Source organism: Schistocerca cancellata, chromosome 8, assembly GCF_023864275.1.
Source record: "Schistocerca cancellata isolate TAMUIC-IGC-003103 chromosome 8, iqSchCanc2.1, whole genome shotgun sequence".
Lineage (NCBI taxonomy): Eukaryota > Metazoa > Arthropoda > Insecta > Orthoptera > Acrididae > Schistocerca > Schistocerca cancellata.
This window is the reverse complement of record NC_064633.1, coordinates 260,871,676-260,891,951: the sequence shown is the minus strand read 5'-3', so window position 1 is coordinate 260,891,951 and position 20,276 is coordinate 260,871,676. Positions and strand designations below refer to the sequence as shown.

The window sequence follows — 20,276 nt, the reverse complement described above, 5'->3', positions numbered from 1 at the left end:
CTCCGCCACACACCGTTGGGTGGCTTGCGGAGTATAAATGTAGATGTAGTAGATGTAGATGTAGAATTAACATGAACGAGTCATGGGAAACTGTTTCTATTTGTCTTCCTGCGTTCTGAGAATCCGAAGACAAAAGAGGAGCCGATGCGGAATTTTGTGGCTCTGTGGCGTCATTACTTGCCGCAGCATTGTTGTCAAATTCCTGATCACTTTGTGAAGTAGGAGGCTTAGCTGACAAAACTAGGTCATTGTCCGGTTGTTGTTGCTTACGCGATTTTGAGGAATTGCGTAATTGTACTTTATCACTCTGTTGATTTGTTTTGACATCTTGAGGAAGACAATAGCCGACCGCGGTGGTCTAGCAGTTCCGGCGCTGCAGTCCGGATCCGCGGGGCTGCTACGGTCGCAGGTTCGAATCCTGCCTCGGGCATGGGTGTGTGTGATGTCCTTAGGTTAGTTAGGTTTAAGTAGTTCTAAGTTCTAGGGGACTTATGACCTAAGATGTTGAGTCCCATAGTGCTCAGAGCCATTTGAACCATTTTTTTGAAGACAATATGGCGGACAAAATCTCAAAATGGTCGTAATTCACAAGACGATATTCTGTACACAAAAGATAAAATATTTAGAATAGACACATAAAATCAGTATAAGCAGAAGCAGAGCAAAAAAAATAAATATTCACAAGTGTAGCAGCAAACTCAATATTACGCAACTAGCGATGCAGTCCACAGCTGAAACAGTGGTGTAGCAGCAAACGCAATATTACGCAACTAGCTATGCAGCGCACAACTAAAACAGTGGTGTTGAAAAGAATGCTCGGAAACAAAGTCCACAGTTACAGAAAATACAGTGGCGGTCGAAATAATAGAGCCACCTCTATTGACGAGATTAAGAACTAGGATATCTATTAGTACGCGAAATCGCCACGAGTGCCGTGTTGTCAGTCCCTTGTAGACAACATCAGGGAAGACGTTGCTGCTATCTTTAGTCGTCCGAAAGGAAGCGTTTGAGCTAGACGTGTGACAAGAGGCATAAAGGTAAGAATCTTATGGGTCAAAATAATAGAGCCGCTTTACACATGTGCCTTTAAATTGATTTTTATGCAGTTGTTTTGTATGTAAATTGACGTGTGGTTTTGTTTACATTCGTCTAGATGGGCAGAGCAAAGCATACCAGTGAAGATGAGCGTATAGTAATGTTCCGGATGTTCAAAAGTGGGATGTCCATGAATAAAATAGCCACTGTCTTGCACGTTTCGCGAAAACGAGTCCAGAACGCCATGAGACGGTCAAAACAAACAAAGCCGCAGGTGGAGAACAGGGGGCGACCTCGTGTAACTACTCCTCGCGTAGACAGACTCATCACTAGGGAAGTGAAGAAAGACCCATTTTTGTCAACACCACGACTGAAAGCCATTTTGTTTAGCGACGAACATGATGTTCAACCATCAACCTCAACGATTCAAAGACGAATGAGATCTGCAAAATTGAATGGGCGCATTGCAAGAAAGAAGCCACATGTTTCACAAGCTAATGTTCGGAAAAGGTTAGCCTTTGCCCGGAGAAATGAACAAAAACCTAATACTTGGTGGAGGAACATCCTTTGGTCCGATGAATCCAAGTTTAATAGGTTTGCCTCAGACGGAAAAGTCTACAGTATGTGCGCCGCCCACCAAACCAGGAATTTAATCCCAAGTACACTTTAAAAACTGTGAAATACGGTGGCGGAAGTGTTATGGTATGGGGATGTTTTTCGTGGTACGGCATTGGTCCAATACACCGTATCAACGGCATAATGAACGCAGAAATGTACAAAGACATCTTGGCAAATGTGATGCTGCCTTATGCTGAAGAGGAAATGCCGCTGAAATGGAAATTTCAGCACGATAACGATCCAAAGCATACTGCAAGGATCATAAGGCAGTTTGTTCAAGAGCACAATATCGAAGTATTAGAGTGGCCACCTCAGTCCCCTGACGCATCACCCATTGAGAACTTATGGGAGATCTTAGACAAGAGAATCGACCGCTCAAAAGCTACATCTTCAGAAAAACTGTGGGAAGAAATCCAGAGAGCCTGGTATGCGATCAGTAGTGACGAATGCAGGCGTTTAGTAGACTCTATGGGTAAGAGGTGCAGGGCAATCCTCAAAAATAAGGGTTACCCCACGAAGTACTAATGCAGTCCTATGCAAAAAAGACTGTTCCTGTACGTTTCATAAGACTGAGATCAAGTACAATATATTTGTTTCAATTGGCTCTATTTTTTTGACCCTGTGGTCTGGTATTCTTTTGAATATTATTGATTATTACTGATTATTTTGTGTTGTGTTATCGATATAACTGACTATAGTACAATGTGACTCGGTTGTAATGGTTTCCATCATAGTTCAAACATGTCTAGTAATAAATGTGCACTTTATTCCAAACCTTTGCCAGGTGGCTCTATTATTTTGACCGCCACTGTATATCCATGAACGTCACCACAGAGGATGTCGCCAAGTGAAAGTATCTAACCAAAATTGTGTCCTTTTATTCTGTGAAAGTATCAGTGATAAGATTGTTCTAAATTAATTATTCAGCAAACATGCATCTGACTGCGTCTGTGAACTTGTTTCTTGCACTCCTCCATTTTGCCAGAAATGCAACGTGTATTTGACTCAGCAATCATGTTTAAGAGAATAATACCGTTTGTGCAATGGCATTGGAAAATTAACTTTAGGCCCTGATGTTTACTTGGTTCTTTCATTGGTGGTTAACTTTAGTTTACTACTCATTTTCATATTCAATACAAACAAAGGATGTGGATTATGATTCAGGCTGTTAAATTTAAACACAATGTTGATCTCAATATATATATTGTTAAAATTTTAAGTCATACACAAAATCTGCTATTTCAAACATTTTCGTAGCACGAATCACTCTTGCAAAAAATTTTACAAAACGCCTACTGCGTCAAACCTTGGACATACAAATCCTAACTCTGAACATTATCTAACAAAAAACCAATTTTAAATGATTATATATCTTCTCTCATTTACATGCTAAAGTGTGGTCAGGGGCAGCAACCAATCTAACGCTATCACCACACGTCTGCTTCCTCTACGCGCCTAGCTGCTCCTCTTCCCTTAAAGCTGTCTGCACACGTCTGCTTCCTCCGGGCACCTACCTGCGACTCTTAGGTTTTTTACTGCACGCGTCCGGCTCTCTTAATCATCAAAGATCCTCCTACTCAAAGATATTATACTCGTTCCACCTTGCGGTTGGCAACTACCGACTATTTTCTGGAGCTACCCTGATCAGACCTTAGCACATACCTTTCACCATCTCCGGTGCTCATATGGAACAAATTGCGTAAGTGGTAGTTATTAATGAAATCAACATTATGCCTTTCTCACTTGTGAGACCTTTTCTACTTACGTCCCGTTCCTAATCCTTTACAAGTGGCAACATTTCTATATGTCTTTCTTCTATTCACAGCGATAGATTTGCATTTGGTGCCCAAAACTGGAACTTAATTTTTCCCAGCGTAAACTGTTCAACCATTAACGTATCAGAATATCTACCAAGATTCGCTGTCATATAATAATTACACTCCACACTGAACCTCTATAGTTGCTGAAATTTAATCACCTTGTATATTTGAAAACTATATGAATGATGTTGTTGTCATCTGAAGATTGCTATTAATCGCCCTTGATCAGCTCTCTAATACTGCAATCATAGCCGTTGTTTATGAGAACCGTTTCAGGGATCATTCGGTATCAGATGGCAGATAAAGCAGCAAGTACTTAAATATGGGGAGCGGCGCGGGCACAGAGGCAGAGGTGGCACGGGATCAGAGACCATGAAGACTGCCGCTTTACTGGTGCTGGTCCTAGTGATAGCTGCGGAAGGGGCGGTGCCTTGCCGTCGACCTCTTGTGGAGACGCTCGAATACAATGAGGATGCTGACTTGGATACGGTGAGTAGAACTTAAGCTGGATCGACGCAGGTGATACTCTCGACAACAGTAATTGGAAATATGTTGTTGCACTGTAGCTATGCAATAAAATATTGGTTAGCGAGTCCCTGTTATCTAAGACTACAATTGCTCACGATACTACCACCACTCCTTTATTTTTTCATTGCGAGCTACAGGATATATGTGATTACTTCAAGAGTTTTGCGAAGCACGTGACTGGTAACAACTGTTGGTAACAAGTGAATGCAGTGGGTGTTCGAGTATATGGTCTCCTAATGTGACAGCTTCCCGAAAGAAGCTCGATACTGTACCGCTTGTCTATTGAAAACCACAGTATCCAGAGACAGTGGTCATGTGTGTGTAGGTTGTGCTTGTGTGTGTTTTCTACTTCGGAAGAAGGCCTATTGCCGAAAGCTTAACTCTACAGCAGCCATTTCGTTGTGCTTGTCTACTACTCATCGTCTCCTCCATATGGTGAGAAGCAATCTATCCTTTCCATAATACTGTTGTTACTCCATCTTGGAATTCCAATTTTTTATTAAGCAACAAACGGTTGGTGAATGTTTTACGAACAGAAAGCAGTACGTAATACTTGTCGGTGAGGAAAAGAAACGAGTGTCCCATGGTGTCGTAACAGGATTACTATTAGTAGTAGGGGAGACATAGGGCTTGGAACACATTTCGAGCTTTCTCCTCCAGCCAGCCCTTTAATAGAAGTTTAATATACTTTCTTATCCCGTTTCTACTTTCTAATCCCTTTCCTACATTCACACTCATAAATTTAGGATAATTGCAGAATGTGGTGCCACACAACGTGGCACTACACAAAACTGGCGCTAATAACATAGGCACATAGGGAACACACACGACACAGATCTGTAAGTCCACGGTATTGGTGAGAAGTTGAGAAAACCGTCCCGAAACACATGCGCTACAGAACGACACTGTTTCCTGCGCATGTACCCCGACATCAATATGGGATATGATCACCATGCACACGTACACAGGTCGCACAACGGGTTGGCATACTCTGGATCAGGTGATAGAGCAGCTGCTGGGGTATAGCCTCCTATTCTTGCACCAGTGCTTGTCGGAGCTCCTGAAGTGTCGTAGGGGTTTGAAGGCGTGCAGCCATACGTCGACCGAGAGCATCCCAGACACACTAGATGGGGTTTAGGTCTGGAGAACAGGCAGACCACTCCATTCGCCTCATATCTTCTGGTTCAAGGTACTCCTTCACGATGGCAGCTCGGTGGAGCCGTGCGTTATCATCCATCAGGAGGAAGGTGGGACCCATTGCACCCTTGAAAAGGCGGACATACTAACGTAAAATGACGTTCCCATACGCCTGACCTGTTAAGTTCCTCTGTCAAAGACATGCAGGGGTGTACGTGCACCAATCATAATCCCATCCCACACCATCAAAACACGACCTCCATACAGGTCCCTTTCAAGGACATTAAGCGGTTGGTATCTGGTTCCTGGTTCACGCCAGATAAAAACCCGGCCAGAATCACTGTTCAGACTATACCTGGACTCGTCCGTGAACATAACCTGGGACCATTGTTCCAATGACCATGTACTGTGTTCTTGATACCAGGATTTACGGGCTCTCATGTGACCATTGGTCAGTAAAATGCACCTTACAAGTATCCAGGCGAATAAACCATGTCTGTTCAGTCGTCTGTAGACGGCGTGTCTGGAGAAAACTGTTCCAGTGGCTGCTGTAAGGTCCCGAGAAAGTCTACCTGCAGTACTCCGTGGCCGTCTGCGGGCACTGATGGTGAGATATCGGTTTTCTTGTAGCGTTGTACACTGTGGACGTCGCGTACTGTAGCGCCTGGACACATTCTACCCCTAATAACGTCATCAGTATGTGTTCTTTGAGTCATTTTCAACACACAGTCACCATTAGCACGTCTGAAAACGTCTGCACACTTACTCGCTGCACCGTACTCTGACATGCACCAACACACCTCTGCGTATGTGGACTGTTGCCAGCACCACTGTGCGACGACCGTAGGTCAAGTGCACCTCATGGTCATACCCCGAGGTGATTTAAACCCGCAAACCGCCCACCAGAGCGTCGTTTCACCATGTATCAGCATTATCCTTAATTTATGAGCATGAGTGTAGATGATGGCATAAACTTTTTGTTTGGGGAAGACTTTTTCTGAAATTACGAAAGTCAATCCGGAAAAGCAATGTTGTTCCAGGTATGGAATTATGTTCCAAGGTACAGTGTGATATTCTACCTAGGAAGAAATATTCTACTGAAATTTAAAAGTGTTGCAGTCGAGAAAGCTTTGTCAGTAATGTATTTAATAGTTTATCTGTTACATGATTACTCTAATATACACCAGTACTAAGTAAGTGATAGCAAATTAACTAGAACTATTACAGAAACTAATTACCAGCCAAATACATTTTGAAATACACTCATGAGCCAAACATTATGACCACCTGCTTCATAGCCTGGTTGCCCGTCTATAGAACGAAATACATCACTGATTTTGTGTATCAGGGATCCGACAGTTTGTGCAGGTAAGTGGCGCTAGGTGTCTAGCACAGGTCTCGTAATCTGCGAAAATGACGGGACGCTGATTTGCGTACACGGTGACGGCGCCCTATAGTGACTCGCATGGGTTCTATAAGATTTACATCAGGCGAATATGGACACAGAGACATCAACGTGAGTCCACTGTAATGCTCCTAAAACAATTGTAGCACGGTTCTGGCTCCGAGACACGGACAGTTATGCTGGTGAAAGATGACCTCGTCGAGGGAAAAGACATCAAGCGTTGAGGGATGCAGGTGGTTCGCAGCTGTCATCGTGTCTTCCAGAATTACCACAGGTCCCACGCAAGGAGAATGTTTCAGTAGAATAACACTGCTCCCCCAGCCTGTGTCTGTGGCGTGCTTGACGTCTCGAGCTGCGGATCCCGTTCCACATGCTGCAAGACAGATTCCTCAAATTGGAGCGCTCTTGCCGTGCGACGGCGTCCCTGTCCATATAATCTGCTAAATGCCCCGGTCTCACGCAGACGTTGGTACACAGCAGCAAAGGTCGTATGATGCGGGATACGGCGATTAGGATATTGTTGTTGATAAACCCGCCGTGCAGCTCGTCCGTTGTGGTGCGCTACGTAGTACGCACCAACCATATCAGTGTACTCACTCCAGGTGCAACGCTCCATTAGTAAACAGAGACAGTGCACTACTACACAGGTGGACAGCAGTTGCCTACAATTGAAAAGCGTAATACGCCCTCTAACAACTGAAGAGCGTAATACGGCCTCCACCGGTTTAAATAATCCTCATAGGAAAAAATGACATTAGGGAAAATTATTTGTTTTGACCTTCCCGCGGTTGCCCCCGTCGGAGGCTCGAGTCCTCCCTCGGGCATGAGTGCATGCGTTGTCCATAGCGTAAGTTAGTTTAAGTTACACTCCTGGAAATGGAAAAAAGAACACATTGACACCTGTGTGTCAGACCCACCATACTTGCTCCGGACACTGCGAGAGGGCTGTACAGGCAATGATCACACGCACGACACAGCGGACACACCAGGAACCGCGGTGTTGGCCGTCGAATGGCGCTAGCTGCGCAGCATTTGTGCACCGCCGCCGTCAGTGTCAGCCAGTTTGCCGTGGCATACGGAGCTCCATCGCAGTCTTTAACACTGGTAGCATGCCGCGACAGCGTGGACGTGAACCGTATGTGCAGTTGACGGACTTTGAGCGAGGGCGTATAATGGGCATGCGGGAGGCCGGGTGGACGTACCGCCGAATTGCTCAACACGTGGGGCGTGAGGTCTCCACAGTACATCGATGTTGTCGCCAGTGGTCGGCGGAAGGTGCACGTGCCCGTCGACCTGGGACCGGACCGCAGCGACGCACGGATGCACGCCAAGACCGTAGGATCCTACGCAGTGCCGTAGGGGACCGCACCGCCACTTCCCAGCAAATTAGGGACACTGTTGCTCCTGGGGTATCGGCGAGGACCATTCGCAACCGTCTCCATGAAGCTGGGCTACGGTCCCGCACACCGTTAGGCCGTCTTCCGCTCACGCCCCAACATCGTGCAGCCCGCCTCCAGTGGTGTCGCGACAGGCGTGAATGGAGGGACGAATGGAGACGTGTCGTCTTCAGCGATGAGAGTCGCTTCTGCCTTGGTGCCAATGATGGTCGTATGCGTGTTTGGCGCCGTGCAGGTGAGCGCCACAATCAGGACTGCATACGACCGAGGCACACAGGGCCAACACACGGCATCATGGTGTGGGGAGCGATCTCCTACACCGGCCGTACACCACTGGTGATCGTCGAGGGGACACTGAATAGTGCACGGTACATCCAAACCGTCATCGAACCCATCGTTCTACCATTCCTAGAACGGCAAGGGAACTTGGTGTTCCAACAGGACAATGCACGTCCGCATGTATCCCGTGCCACCCAACGTGCTCTAGAAGGTGTAAGTCAACTACCCTGGCCAGCAAGATCTCCGGATCTGTCCCCCATTGAGCATGTTTGGGACTGGATGAAGCGTCGTCTCACGCGGTCTGCACGTCCAGCACGAACGCTGGTCCAACTGAGGCGCCAGGTGGAAATGGCATGGCAAGCCGTTCCACAGGACTACATCCAGCATCTCTACGATCGTATCCATGGGAGAATAGCAGCCTGCATTGCTGCGAAAGGTGGATATACACTGTAGTAGTGCCGACATTGTGCATGTTCTGTTGCCTGTGTCTATGTGCCTGTGGTTCTGTCAGTGTGATCATGTGATTTATCTGACCCCAGGAATGTGTCAATAAAGTTTCCCCTTCCTGGGACAATGAATTCACGGTGTTCTTATTTCAATTTCCAGGAGTGTATATTAAGTAGCGTGTAAGCCTAGGGGCCGATGACCTCAGCAGTTTGGTCCCATAGGAACTTACCAGAAATTTCCAGTTTTGTACGTTTCGAGCTGCCGTTCACCTCGATGACGGCGTTTGTGGAGACAATCAGCGACGTAGTGTAGCAAAAATGTGATTCATACGAAGAGCCGACACGTTTCCATTGGTCGATGGTCCCATGAGTACTGCAATCGTAATTGACGACGTCCCTGGGTCAACAAGTGTACACATAGGGGTGGTCTGCTACGGAGCTTCATATTCAACAATGTAGGAGGAACGATGTACTCAGAAACAATTGTACGTGCACCGGCGTTGTGCTCTTTCGGCAGAGATGCTACGTATCACTATCTATCCTACTTGTCAGAGCAGACGAACCTCTGAACCTCACATTCTGTGAAGAAAAGATGGTTCAAATGGCTCTGAGCACTATGGGACTTAACTTCTGAGGTCATCAGTCCCCTAGAACTTAGAACTACTTAAATCTAACTAACCTAAGGACATTACACACATCCATGCCCGAGGCAGGATTCGAACCTGCGACCGTTGCGGTCGCGCGTTTCCAGACTGTAGCGCCTAGAACCGCTCAGCCACTCAGGCCTTCTTCTGTGAAGAGTCGTCGTCGTCCAACCATCTAGCACGTAGTGGTAGTTCCATTGTCCTACCTCCTTCCATAGATGCTCACGACTTAGCATGTGCACATTCAAAAAAATGGCTCTGAGCACTATGGGACTCAACAGCTTAGGTCATAAGTCCCCTAGAACTTAGAACTACTTAAACCTAACTAACCTAAGGACATCACACACACCCATGCCCGAGGCACGATTCGAACCTGCGACCGTAGCAGTCCCGCGGTTCCGGACTGCAGCGCCAGAACCGCTAGACCACCGCGGCCGGCTGTGCACATTCAAGCAGCTTCGCCATTTTCTGGATGCTCGTTCTGCGTAATAATAATCCTACCTTTGTGAAAGTCATTTATCTCAATGGTTTTCCTCATTTGTAGCCCATATCTTCGCTAGGGTGATACCCTGTCGGTGTCTTCTCCGCTTACATACTTTTGTTACCGTGTCACGTGCACACAACGCCCCCAGGTGGCAACCAACGTCGCGGTGGGCAGTGGTCATAAAGTTTTGTCTCGCAGTGCAGAAGCTACGGGAAAATACCACAAACTTTCAGTTTCAAGACACATAAAGTTGTTAAGAGATGAAAACAACTCATTTCGGTTGCAAATGACACAATTTCCCATGGTATTAATCGTCCACACGTTACATACTCTAACTAGTTTTAAAAATAAACTGAATTTTACTCAACACAAAGTTCTGTGACTGAATAATATATTCCAAATAGGTCTAACGTATTAAACAATACTTGAGTGCGTAGAACTGAAAAATTTGCAAATGATGCACAAAACACAACATGTATCACAACAACAAAAACTATAGAAAATGCCTGAAACTGCTTATGGCTGTCTCTAATGCTTCTTTCTTCATGTGATTCTGAAAACGGTCACCTGATTAAAACACTGATCAGGAAGCATCATTTGTTCCTAGGTGCACTATCCTCAAGGTAGAACATTCTCCCCTATTATCAAAGTGTTTGGTGATACTTCTGCGCCGGCCGAAGTGGCCAAGCGGTTCTAGGCGCTACAGTCTGGAACTGCGTGGCCGCTACGGTCGCAGGTTCGAATCCTGCCTCGGGCATGGATGTGTGTGATGTCCTTAGGTTAGTTAGGTTTAAGTAGTTCTAAGTTCTAGGGGACTGATGACCTGAGAAGTTAAGTCCCATAGTGCTGAGAGCCATTTGAACCATTTTTTTGATACTTCTGCGATCTATAAGAAAGCATCGTCATCCGCCGATCGCAAGGAAATGTAGGAAGAATTAGAGAAATCTTCCACACAAAACGCAGCTTTCTTTCGAAATGGATAAGTGGAAGAATGCTCATAAAATAAAGAATCTGAAGTATCCGGTTACAATGTTGCTGCTCAGCGTTTGAAGAACATGACATTCTTTATACAAGATGTTTCAAAGTCTTGGCGACAAACGTCTAGTGGTGATAGACCCCGTCATAGAGGACAATTTTTGTGATAGACAAAATGTTGACTGATGCTTACCACAGACGCTAGGCCTCCGTTAGTGCTTGCCGTCCCTGAGAAGGCGAGATTTAACCGAACTAGCATAGTCTACCTACCAGGTGTGCAGCACACTCCCTCAAAACATCTACGAGTAATTATCCAATGTGACCTTAAGTAGAATGACCACATAAAACATATAATAGGAAAAGCATGTACCAGACGGATTCATAGTAAGAATGTTAAGGAAACGTAATTCATCCATGAATGAAGTGGATTATAATGTGCTAGTTCGACCGATTGTTCATGTCTAGTATCTTTACCAGGTAGGACTGGTAGAAAACCTACGGAAGGTCCATCGAAGAGCGGTGCGTTCCGCCACGGGTTCGTTTAGTCGGAGGAGGAGGAGGATTTAAAAGTCCCATCGACAACGAGGTCATCAGAGAGGAGCACAAGCTCGGATTAGGGAAGGATGGGGAAGGACATTGGCCGTGCCCTATCACAGGAATCATCCCGGCATTTTTCTCAAGTGATTTAGGGAAATCACGGAAAACCTAAATCAGGATGGCTGGACGCGGGATTGAACAGTTGTCCTCCCGAATGCGAGTCCAGTGAGCTAAGCACAGCGCAAGCTCGCTCGGTCGTTCAGTCGGCTCGAGATCGCTACAGAGATTGCTCAACAAGCTTCATTGGCTGACGCTACAAAAGAGGCGCAGTGCATCACGGAGAGGGTTACTAATTAAATTTCGAGAGAGCACTTGCCGGGGAGAGTTGGGCCATATACTACTTCCTTACAAAAAGACCGCAACGAGAAAATTCGAAAAATTTGGGCTAATACACAGAATTATTAACAACCATTCTTTCCACGCGCCATTCGCGAGTGGAACAGGGCATGGGGGAGGGGGGGAGTCGTTTTGTGCCACGAGGGCTTAAGTCAGGGAAGTGCAGTAGGTGGTATAGCAATTAGCAGCCCCATCAGTCAAACAAATCAGTAACAGTCGTGCAAAATGATGGTCACGTCCTGCAGAAAGTGTCATCACTTCTGTCTCTAAGATGGTCGTAGGTTGTGTTCCAAAAACGAAGAGCATAGAGACAGAAGTGATGACACTTTCTGCAGGACCTGACCATCATTTTGCAGCTCAGTGCTCAAGCATGTACAGTGCAAACTGTTACTGATTTGTTTGACTGATGGAGCTGCGAAGTGCTATACCACCTACTCCACTCCCCCGACTTAAGCCCTCGTAAGTTCAAATCGATTTCTAAACTGAAGGAAACACTTCACGGCATTCGTTTCAGAACTGTTACAAATTCGTCGGGTAACAGACCTCGTCGCTCGAACTGTCAACACAACTGGCACTGCTAAGAGAATCCTGCGACTTCCACACCGCTGGCAACGGGTTATACACAATGCTGGTGACTACTTTGACGGCCAATAAAACTTTGAAACATGTATCTACTTTGTACGAGCTGTAAATAAATAGTTGCCACTATTAAAGTTCCAACCCTCGTATTTGAAGCCAAATTTGTAGATGTAAGTAGTAGTAGTAGTAGTAGTAGTAGTAGTAGTACTTCTAGATCCTTCAGTTTTGAGTTACGCTGAACGTTGTCGACAACAAGGATACTGATTGGCCCCACTACAATGAAGTTGTGGGAGACAACACCCGCTATAATCCAGTTATCATCTTCTATTTTACGTCTGCTCTCATTATTTTTCTCTCTGATGATCCTTCCAGGGCCAATAATTCGTTATGAGATGTCCCAGTAACCTGTTTCTTTTTTCTAGTAAAAGTCTTCTGTAGATTTCGTTTATACATCTGTTCTTTTCCCATACATCTGTCTGGTTTTGAGTGCCAACCTCTTCATCACAGAATGACACTTGCACCTCCAACGTTCTCAGTTATTTGTTGGGTATGTTCCAATCACTGTCTTTCTCTAGATTTTTTACCCTTTACAGCTCGCTCCAGTACCATGGAAGTTATTCCTTGATGTCTTAACACATGTCCTATCACACTGGCTCTTGTTCTCTTACACGTGTTCTCTCCTCTACAATTATGTGGTGAATCTTGCCATTCCTTACCTTATCAGCCCACCTGATTTTCAACATCCTTATACTGCGCCTAATCGCAAACGTCTAGATTCTTTTCTCTTCCGGTTTTCCCACAATCCATCTTCTCTAAAAGTACTTTTTCAGAAATTTCTTCTTGAAATTAACTCCGGTATTTGATACTTGTAGACTTCTTTTGGCCTGGAATGCCTTCTTCATCTGTACTAGTCTACTTTAAATGTTCTCCTTGCTCCGTCCGTCATACTTCATTTTACTTCCTAGGCACCACAATCCATTCATTTCACCCAATTCGTGGTTTCCAATTTTGACTGCAAATCAGTAACCTCATTTCTGCTGCTTCTCATTACTTTCATCTTTCTTTGGATTACTCTCTGTCCATATTCTACACTCATTAGACTGTTCATTCCATTCAGAATGTCCTGTAATTCTTCCTTACTTACACGGAGGACAGAAATGTCATCAGCGAACCTACCATTGATATCCTTTCACCCTGAATTTTAATAGCATTCTCGGCTCTGTCCTTCATTTCTGTCATCGCTTCTTCGATGTCTAGATTCAACAGCAGCGGAAGAAACTACGTAATCTCTTACACACTTTGGATATTATTATTTAGTAATAGAAATCTTTTATTGAAGACATTTTCCTTCACCTATGGCAATCAGATTTTGACATATTCCTCTGTTTGACCATTCTCTGTAAGCTTGTTCCTAGCTATTAAAATTTCTTTACTTCTTCCATTACTTTGTCGTACCCAGTCCTGTGTTAACTAAGTAGTTATTAAATCTTTGACGGAATACAACGTTGCATACGTACGGGAATTCTCAAATAAAGTGATATATTCAGAAAAATCATCTGATGTATAGAGAATTTATATTCTAATTAGACAGCAAAGTTTAAGTTTCATAATGAGCTCACTCAGTTAATATCTGTAGACGAGTCCGACAAAGGATGCGTTCTGCCACCATTGTTATTCAATTTGTTCTTGAGTGGATGGTGTTTATGTAGTTGGTTACATTTATAATATTTGGTCGTAGATCAAGCTTAAAACTAAATCTATATCTACCTGTACATGGATACTCTGCATATCACATTTAAGTGCCTGGCAGAGGTTTCATCAAACCACCTTCATAAAATTTCTCTATTATTCCAATCTCGTTCAGCGTACAGAAAAAACGAAAACTTACATTTTTCCGTGCGAGCTCTGATTTTTCTTATTTTATTATGGTGGTCGTTTCTCCCGATATAGGTCAGCGTCAACAAAATATTTTCACATTCGAGCAGAAAGTTGATGACTGAAATTTAGTGAGTCGATTCCCCCGCAATAAAACATGCCTTTGTTTTAATGATGTCCACCCCAAATCCTGCATAATTTCAGTGACACTCTCTCCCCTATTTCGCGATAATACAAAACGTACTACCCTTATTGGATCTTTCTCGATCTACTCCGTCAGTCCCATCTGGTAAGGATCCCACACCGCGCAGCAGTAGTCTAAAAGAGGACGGACAGGCTATGTAGGATATTAGTAGATCTGTTACATTTTCTAAGTGTTCTGCCAATAAAACGCTGTCTTTGGTTAGCCTTCCCATCAACATTTTCTATGTGTTCTTTCCAATTTAAGTTGTTCGTAATTGTAATTCCTAGGTATTTAGTTGTATTTACGGCCTCTAGATTTGACAGATTTATTATGTAACCGAAGTTTAACGGGCTCCTTTTAGCATTCATGTGGATGACCTCACACGTTTCGTTATTTAGGTCAATTGCCAATTTTTGCACCATGCAGAGAGCTTCTCTAAATCGTTTTGAAATTTGTTTTGATCTTCTGATGACTTTAATAGTCGATAAACCACAGCGTCATCTGAAAACAACCTATGACGGCACCACATATTGACTCCTAAATCGTTTATATAGAAAAGAGGAACAGCAAGGGGCCTATAACACTATTTGGGAGAGGCCAGAAATCACCTCTGTTTTACTCGATGACTTCCCGTCATTTCTACTAACTATGACCTCTCTGACAACAAATCACGAATTCAGTCACATAACTGAGACGGTAGTACATAAGCAAGAATTTCACTACAAGCTGCTTGTGTGGTACAGTGTCAAAAGCCTTCTGGAAATCAAGAAATGAGGAATCAATTTTAAATCACTTGTCAATAGCACTCAACACTTCGTGCGAGTAAAGAGCTAATTATGTTTCACAAGGATGATGTTTTCTAAATCCATGTTGACTGTATTTGAATAGACCGTTTTCTTCTAGATAATTCATAATGTTCGAACACAGCATATGTTGCAGAATCCTGTTGCATATCGACGTTAATGATACGGGCCTGCAATTTAGTAGATTACTCCTACTATCTTACTTGAATGTTAGTGTGAACCATGCAAATTTTCAGTCTTTATGTGCGGATCTTTCGAACGGTTGTATACGATTGTGAAGTATGGAGCTATTGTATCAGCTTACTCTGAAAGGAACTTGACTGATGTACAGCCTTGACCGGAAGACTTCCTTTTATTAAGTGATTTAAGTTGCTTCACTAGTCAGAGGATATCTACTTCTACTTTACTCATGTTGGCAGCTGTTCTTGATTCGAATTCTAGAATATTTAGTTGGCCTTCTTCGCGAAAGGTTGTGTTTAGTAACTCTGCTTTGGCAGCACAGTCGTCGATAATATTTCCATTGCTATTGCGGAGAGAAGGCATTGTGTGCAGCTAGCATACTTTACACACGACCAGTACCTCAATGGATTTTCTGCCAGATTTCGAGATAAAGTTTCGTTGTGGAAACTATTGTAAGCGTCTTGCATTGATGTCCGCGTTAAAGTACGAGCTTCTGCAATAGATCACTAATCTTGAGTTTTTGCGTCCGTTTAAATATGGCACGCTTTTTTTCGTTCTTCCTGGAACAGTGTTTTGACCCGTTTTTGTACCAAGGGAGATCAGCTCCGTCATTTGTAAATTTATTTGGACAACTTCTTTGAATTTAAGCCACATCTAGTTTACACCTACACTGTTAATTTGGAAGGAGTGGAGACTGTCTCTCAGGAAGGCGACAAGTGAATTTTTCAAATGGTTCAAATGGCTCTGAGCACTATGGGACTTAACTGCTGAGGTCATCAGTCCCATAGAACTTAGAACTACTTAAACCTAACTAACCTAAGGACATCACACACATCTATGCCCGAGGCAGGATTCGAACCTGCGTCCGCAGCGGTCACGCGGTTCCAGACTGTAGCACCTAGAACCGCTCGGCCACTCCGGCCGGTTGTGAATTTTTATCTGCTCCCCTGAACAGGTATATTTTTCGTTCATTTTTCAAAGATTAGGGCTTACAGTATTCAATTTCACTCCAACAACCCTACGTTCACTAATCCCTGTATCCATTGTGATGCTCGTCATTAGCTCAGAGTTAATTGTTGCCGAGAGGTCAAGCGTGTTTTCGCAACCTTTTGCTATTCGCGTGGACTCATGAATTAACTGCTCAAAGTAATTTTCAGAGAATGCCTCCAGCAGAATTCCGGATGATGTTTTATGCGTACTTCCGGATTTAAACATGTATTATCCCGACATATCGAGGGTAAATTAGAGTCACCACCAGCTATAATTCTATGAGTCGGGTACTTGTTTGAAATTAAACTAAAACTTTCTTTGAACCTTTCAGTAATTGTCTCATCTGAATTGGCAGGTCACTAAAAGGATCCAATTATTATTTTGTTCCGGTTGCCAATTGTGACCTCTGCCCATACTAACTCACTGGAACTATCTACTTTAATTTCGCAACAAGCTAAACTATTTCTAACAGCAACAAACACATCACCGTCAACTGTGTTTAGCCTATCCTTTCGGAACAACGTTACTTTCATCGCAAAATTTCGCCTGAACTTATCTCCGCCTTTAGCTAGCTTTCAGTGCCTGTAACGATTTAAGCTTCAGTACTTTTTATTATCGGTTGGAGCTCTGGTACTTTCCCAGCGCAGCTACTACAGTTTACCACTGTTATACCGATGGTTCCTATATCTACTTTCTTCCTGTGTTCGGCCTGCACCCTTTGAGACTGAAGCTATTTGTGCTTTCCGGAAACCCTCAAATTTAAAAAAAAACGACCAGTCCATACCACTCAGCGCCTGCTGCCAGTGTAACCGGCCCCTTCGTTGGTGGACTCCTGAGCTATCCAGCGAATCCCGAAACCCAACCAACCTTTGCCGCAAGTAGAGGAATCTGCAATCTACAGTGTCGCAGAACCGTCTGAGCCTCTGATTCAGACCTTCTACTCGGCTCTGCAGCAGAGGTCCGCAGTCGGTCCTGCCAGCATGTAGCCATTTTCACACAGAAAGTGTATCTTACTTGTGGAATTAGTGACACATTCTATTCCACGGCGATTTGCCAGGAATACGATCCTTGAGACACCCAAAAACTAAACTGAAGTAACAAAATTAACTGATATTCCTAGTCAAGCAAACCACGTGGCGCACTGTTTTCCTTGTGCAGATGGCACGAGATCGGCTACTACGACCTGCCGGCCAAGATCGACTACATCCTGGCCAAGACGGGCCAGAGCGACCTGTACTACGCTGGCCACTCCCAGGGCACCACTTCCTTCTACGTGATGACGACAATGCGACCCGAGTACAACGACAAGATCCGCGTCATGTTCAGCCTGGCTCCCGTCGCCTTCATGGACCACATGTTCAATCCACTCTTGCAAATTGTGTCGCAGTTCATAGATCAAGTGGAGGTAGGTATCACATTTCACCTTTGCTGGTCTACATTTAATACGTGGTACCAACAAAATGTTTTTGCTGTATATTGTAGTATTAACTGAAGTCTTCTTATTTTAAAGTTAACTAGCTCGCGGAAGCATCACTGAAATTAACATATGAAGTGATCTGAAATTTACATGTCCTTTAATCCTACGAAACAGATTCTCTGATGAACCGTCGTTTCTATTTTTGGCGAAATTCGCATCTAAATTATTTTAGTTTGTAAATGATTAAGACATACAAATGAAGCCTTAGTGCTTTAAAATTGACTGTTAGAAAAAGTGGGTGACTGGAGAGCATTTGACCGGTATGATTGCCTTTGCCAAAAAAAAAAAAAAAAAAAAAAAATAATCTGATGTGATATTCACTCGTTTACCTTCTTTTGGCTCTATTTAAGCTTTCAACACATGACTATGTCTGTTGACAAGCAGCAGCATTTTCTTGCCGGTGAACAGTTCTCCCTGATTTAACTTGTTTCTCGACATCGTTTTTCTTATCTGGCTCAATTCGATAATCACAAAATCTGCAGAATATTGATTTCGCACTTTTGTGGGCATTCACAAACGTGCGATCCATAAGTGACAATGCTACAGATACAGGGAGACAATGATTAAACTACAAGAAATAAAATTGTAATAATTTCTGAACGGTTTTCTTTAGGACGTTCAAACTTTACGCGTAATCGCGGAGCATGATTGGAATTAGTATTCACGGTACGGTTTTATTTAGCGACGAAGCCCACTTTCATTAGTTGAGGTTCGTCAATAAGCAAAACTGGCGGATTTGTGGGACTGAGAATGCGCATTTCGCTATCGAGAAGTCTCTTCACCCTCAACAGGAGACCGAGTGCAACGTCCAGTCACGGAATAGCCGGTGCGATATTCCTTGAAGGCACCGTGACTACTGAACGGCTCGTGAAGGTTTTATAACGAGATTTCATCCACATAATCCAAAGTGATCCTGATTTCGACAAGATGTGGTTCATGCAAGGCTGAGCTCGGCCCCATCGAAACAGTGTTTTTCGCGGCGGAGCATTTTGGGGACCGCATTCTGGCTCTGGGGTACCCAGAGGCCACTGGCGTGGGTCTGGATTGGATTTCATATTCTCAGGATCTGAAGACATGCGACTCCTTTTTTGGGGATGTACTAACGACAATGTGTACAGCAATAACCCATAAAACATTGCTGACCTGAAAACAACCATTCAGGAGGTCATCGATAGCATCGATGTTCTGACACTTGCGAGTAAAACAGAATTTCGCTATTCGTATGCGCCACACCATTGCCAATGATGGCAGGCATATCAAACATTTCGTTACTGAAATCACAATACCTGTAGTAACGTTTACAGGTTGAATAAAGTGTATGCATGCCGTAGTTTGTAACTAACTTACGTTTTATTTTCATGTAGTTCAATTATTGTCACCCTGTACAATCGACAGTGTAAGTGATGCAGAAGTAGAACCGAAAAAAACTCTAATCGGACGTTAGGGGAAGACTTTCGGTGTGATAGAAATACGTTGACAGGTTTTGTTTCCCGATCGCCATGGCGGGAGTTCGGCCACTATAAATTTTCATTACCCCGCGAGCTCTAACGAAGTAGAATTACCAAAATAAGAAAGCAATGAGGATGACACAGCACAAAGCATTCGGTAATGGCTTCCGCGAAATGACTTGTTGATGTTGACAGTGTCGTAAATGAGGCACTCGCATTCAGACCCGACCTATATATGATGCAACCGCAGTTTAACTAGCAGACAAACGTACCCATCTTTGTTCTAAGGTGGTAGTCATAGGTTGCTTTACGCGGCGAGTGCCTTCACAGACCGCTCATACTGGCGTGGCAGCAAAGCATCGAGCGCAGGTATGACTTTGCAATAGTTACTTCTTATTTGGCAAAAATGTTGTTACGCACGTTATCTTTTCCAACTTTTCGTCAGATGATGTGCAATACCAGAAATCGAAAATTGGTTATATTTTCGATATTTATACGTAGAGAATAAGGTTGTTTAAAACAAGTAAAATAGTTCACCGGATACAATTCCTAGCGGAACAGCATTTATCAGATAAATTTGCGTTTTCGCTTTTGAGAAAGAATTACCATCTAACGGATGGTTAGAGTTGTAGTGCAGCCACTTACAGAGGTCCAATGTGGCTGTAATTATTGTACGGCAGCGAAACTTGGTAGATACTTTAATGCATTAACACGGAACCGTTTTATGCTGGAAAAAAACTGGGTTTAATTTTGGCCAGCAGCTGTAAATCCGGCGTTGTGAGTACAAGAAAGACGTATACAAATATTTTCATGTGTAATAGATTAGGAATGAGACGTGGGCAGAGAAAGACAGCTAAAGAAGGTATAATTCGATTTTGCTCTCAACCGCTTACTGAAGTTGTTTAATATGAGCTCCGGAGACGTCAACCAGAGGCTGTACAGTCCCAGACTTACACCTGGTGGCCGGAATTGTAACTATTTTGTTTCCAGTGTAAATCAGTTCCACATTAACGCATTAGGATATCAGCCCAAACATCGT

General features: G+C 43.9%; 1 protein-coding gene across 1 annotated transcript in view; it reads left to right on the top strand.

Moving 5' to 3' along the window:
* The first annotated feature begins 3,845 nt into the window (after window positions 1-3,845).
* LOC126095501 (lipase 3-like) overlaps window positions 3,846-20,276 on the top strand; it is a 48,162-nt gene continuing 31,731 nt past the window's right edge. Inside the window, exons 1-2 of the mRNA XM_049910288.1 lie at window positions 3,846-3,962; window positions 17,433-17,717. Coding sequence (XP_049766245.1) covers window positions 3,846-3,962; window positions 17,433-17,717 — 402 coding nt within the window. The remainder of the gene's footprint in view (window positions 3,963-17,432; window positions 17,718-20,276) is intronic.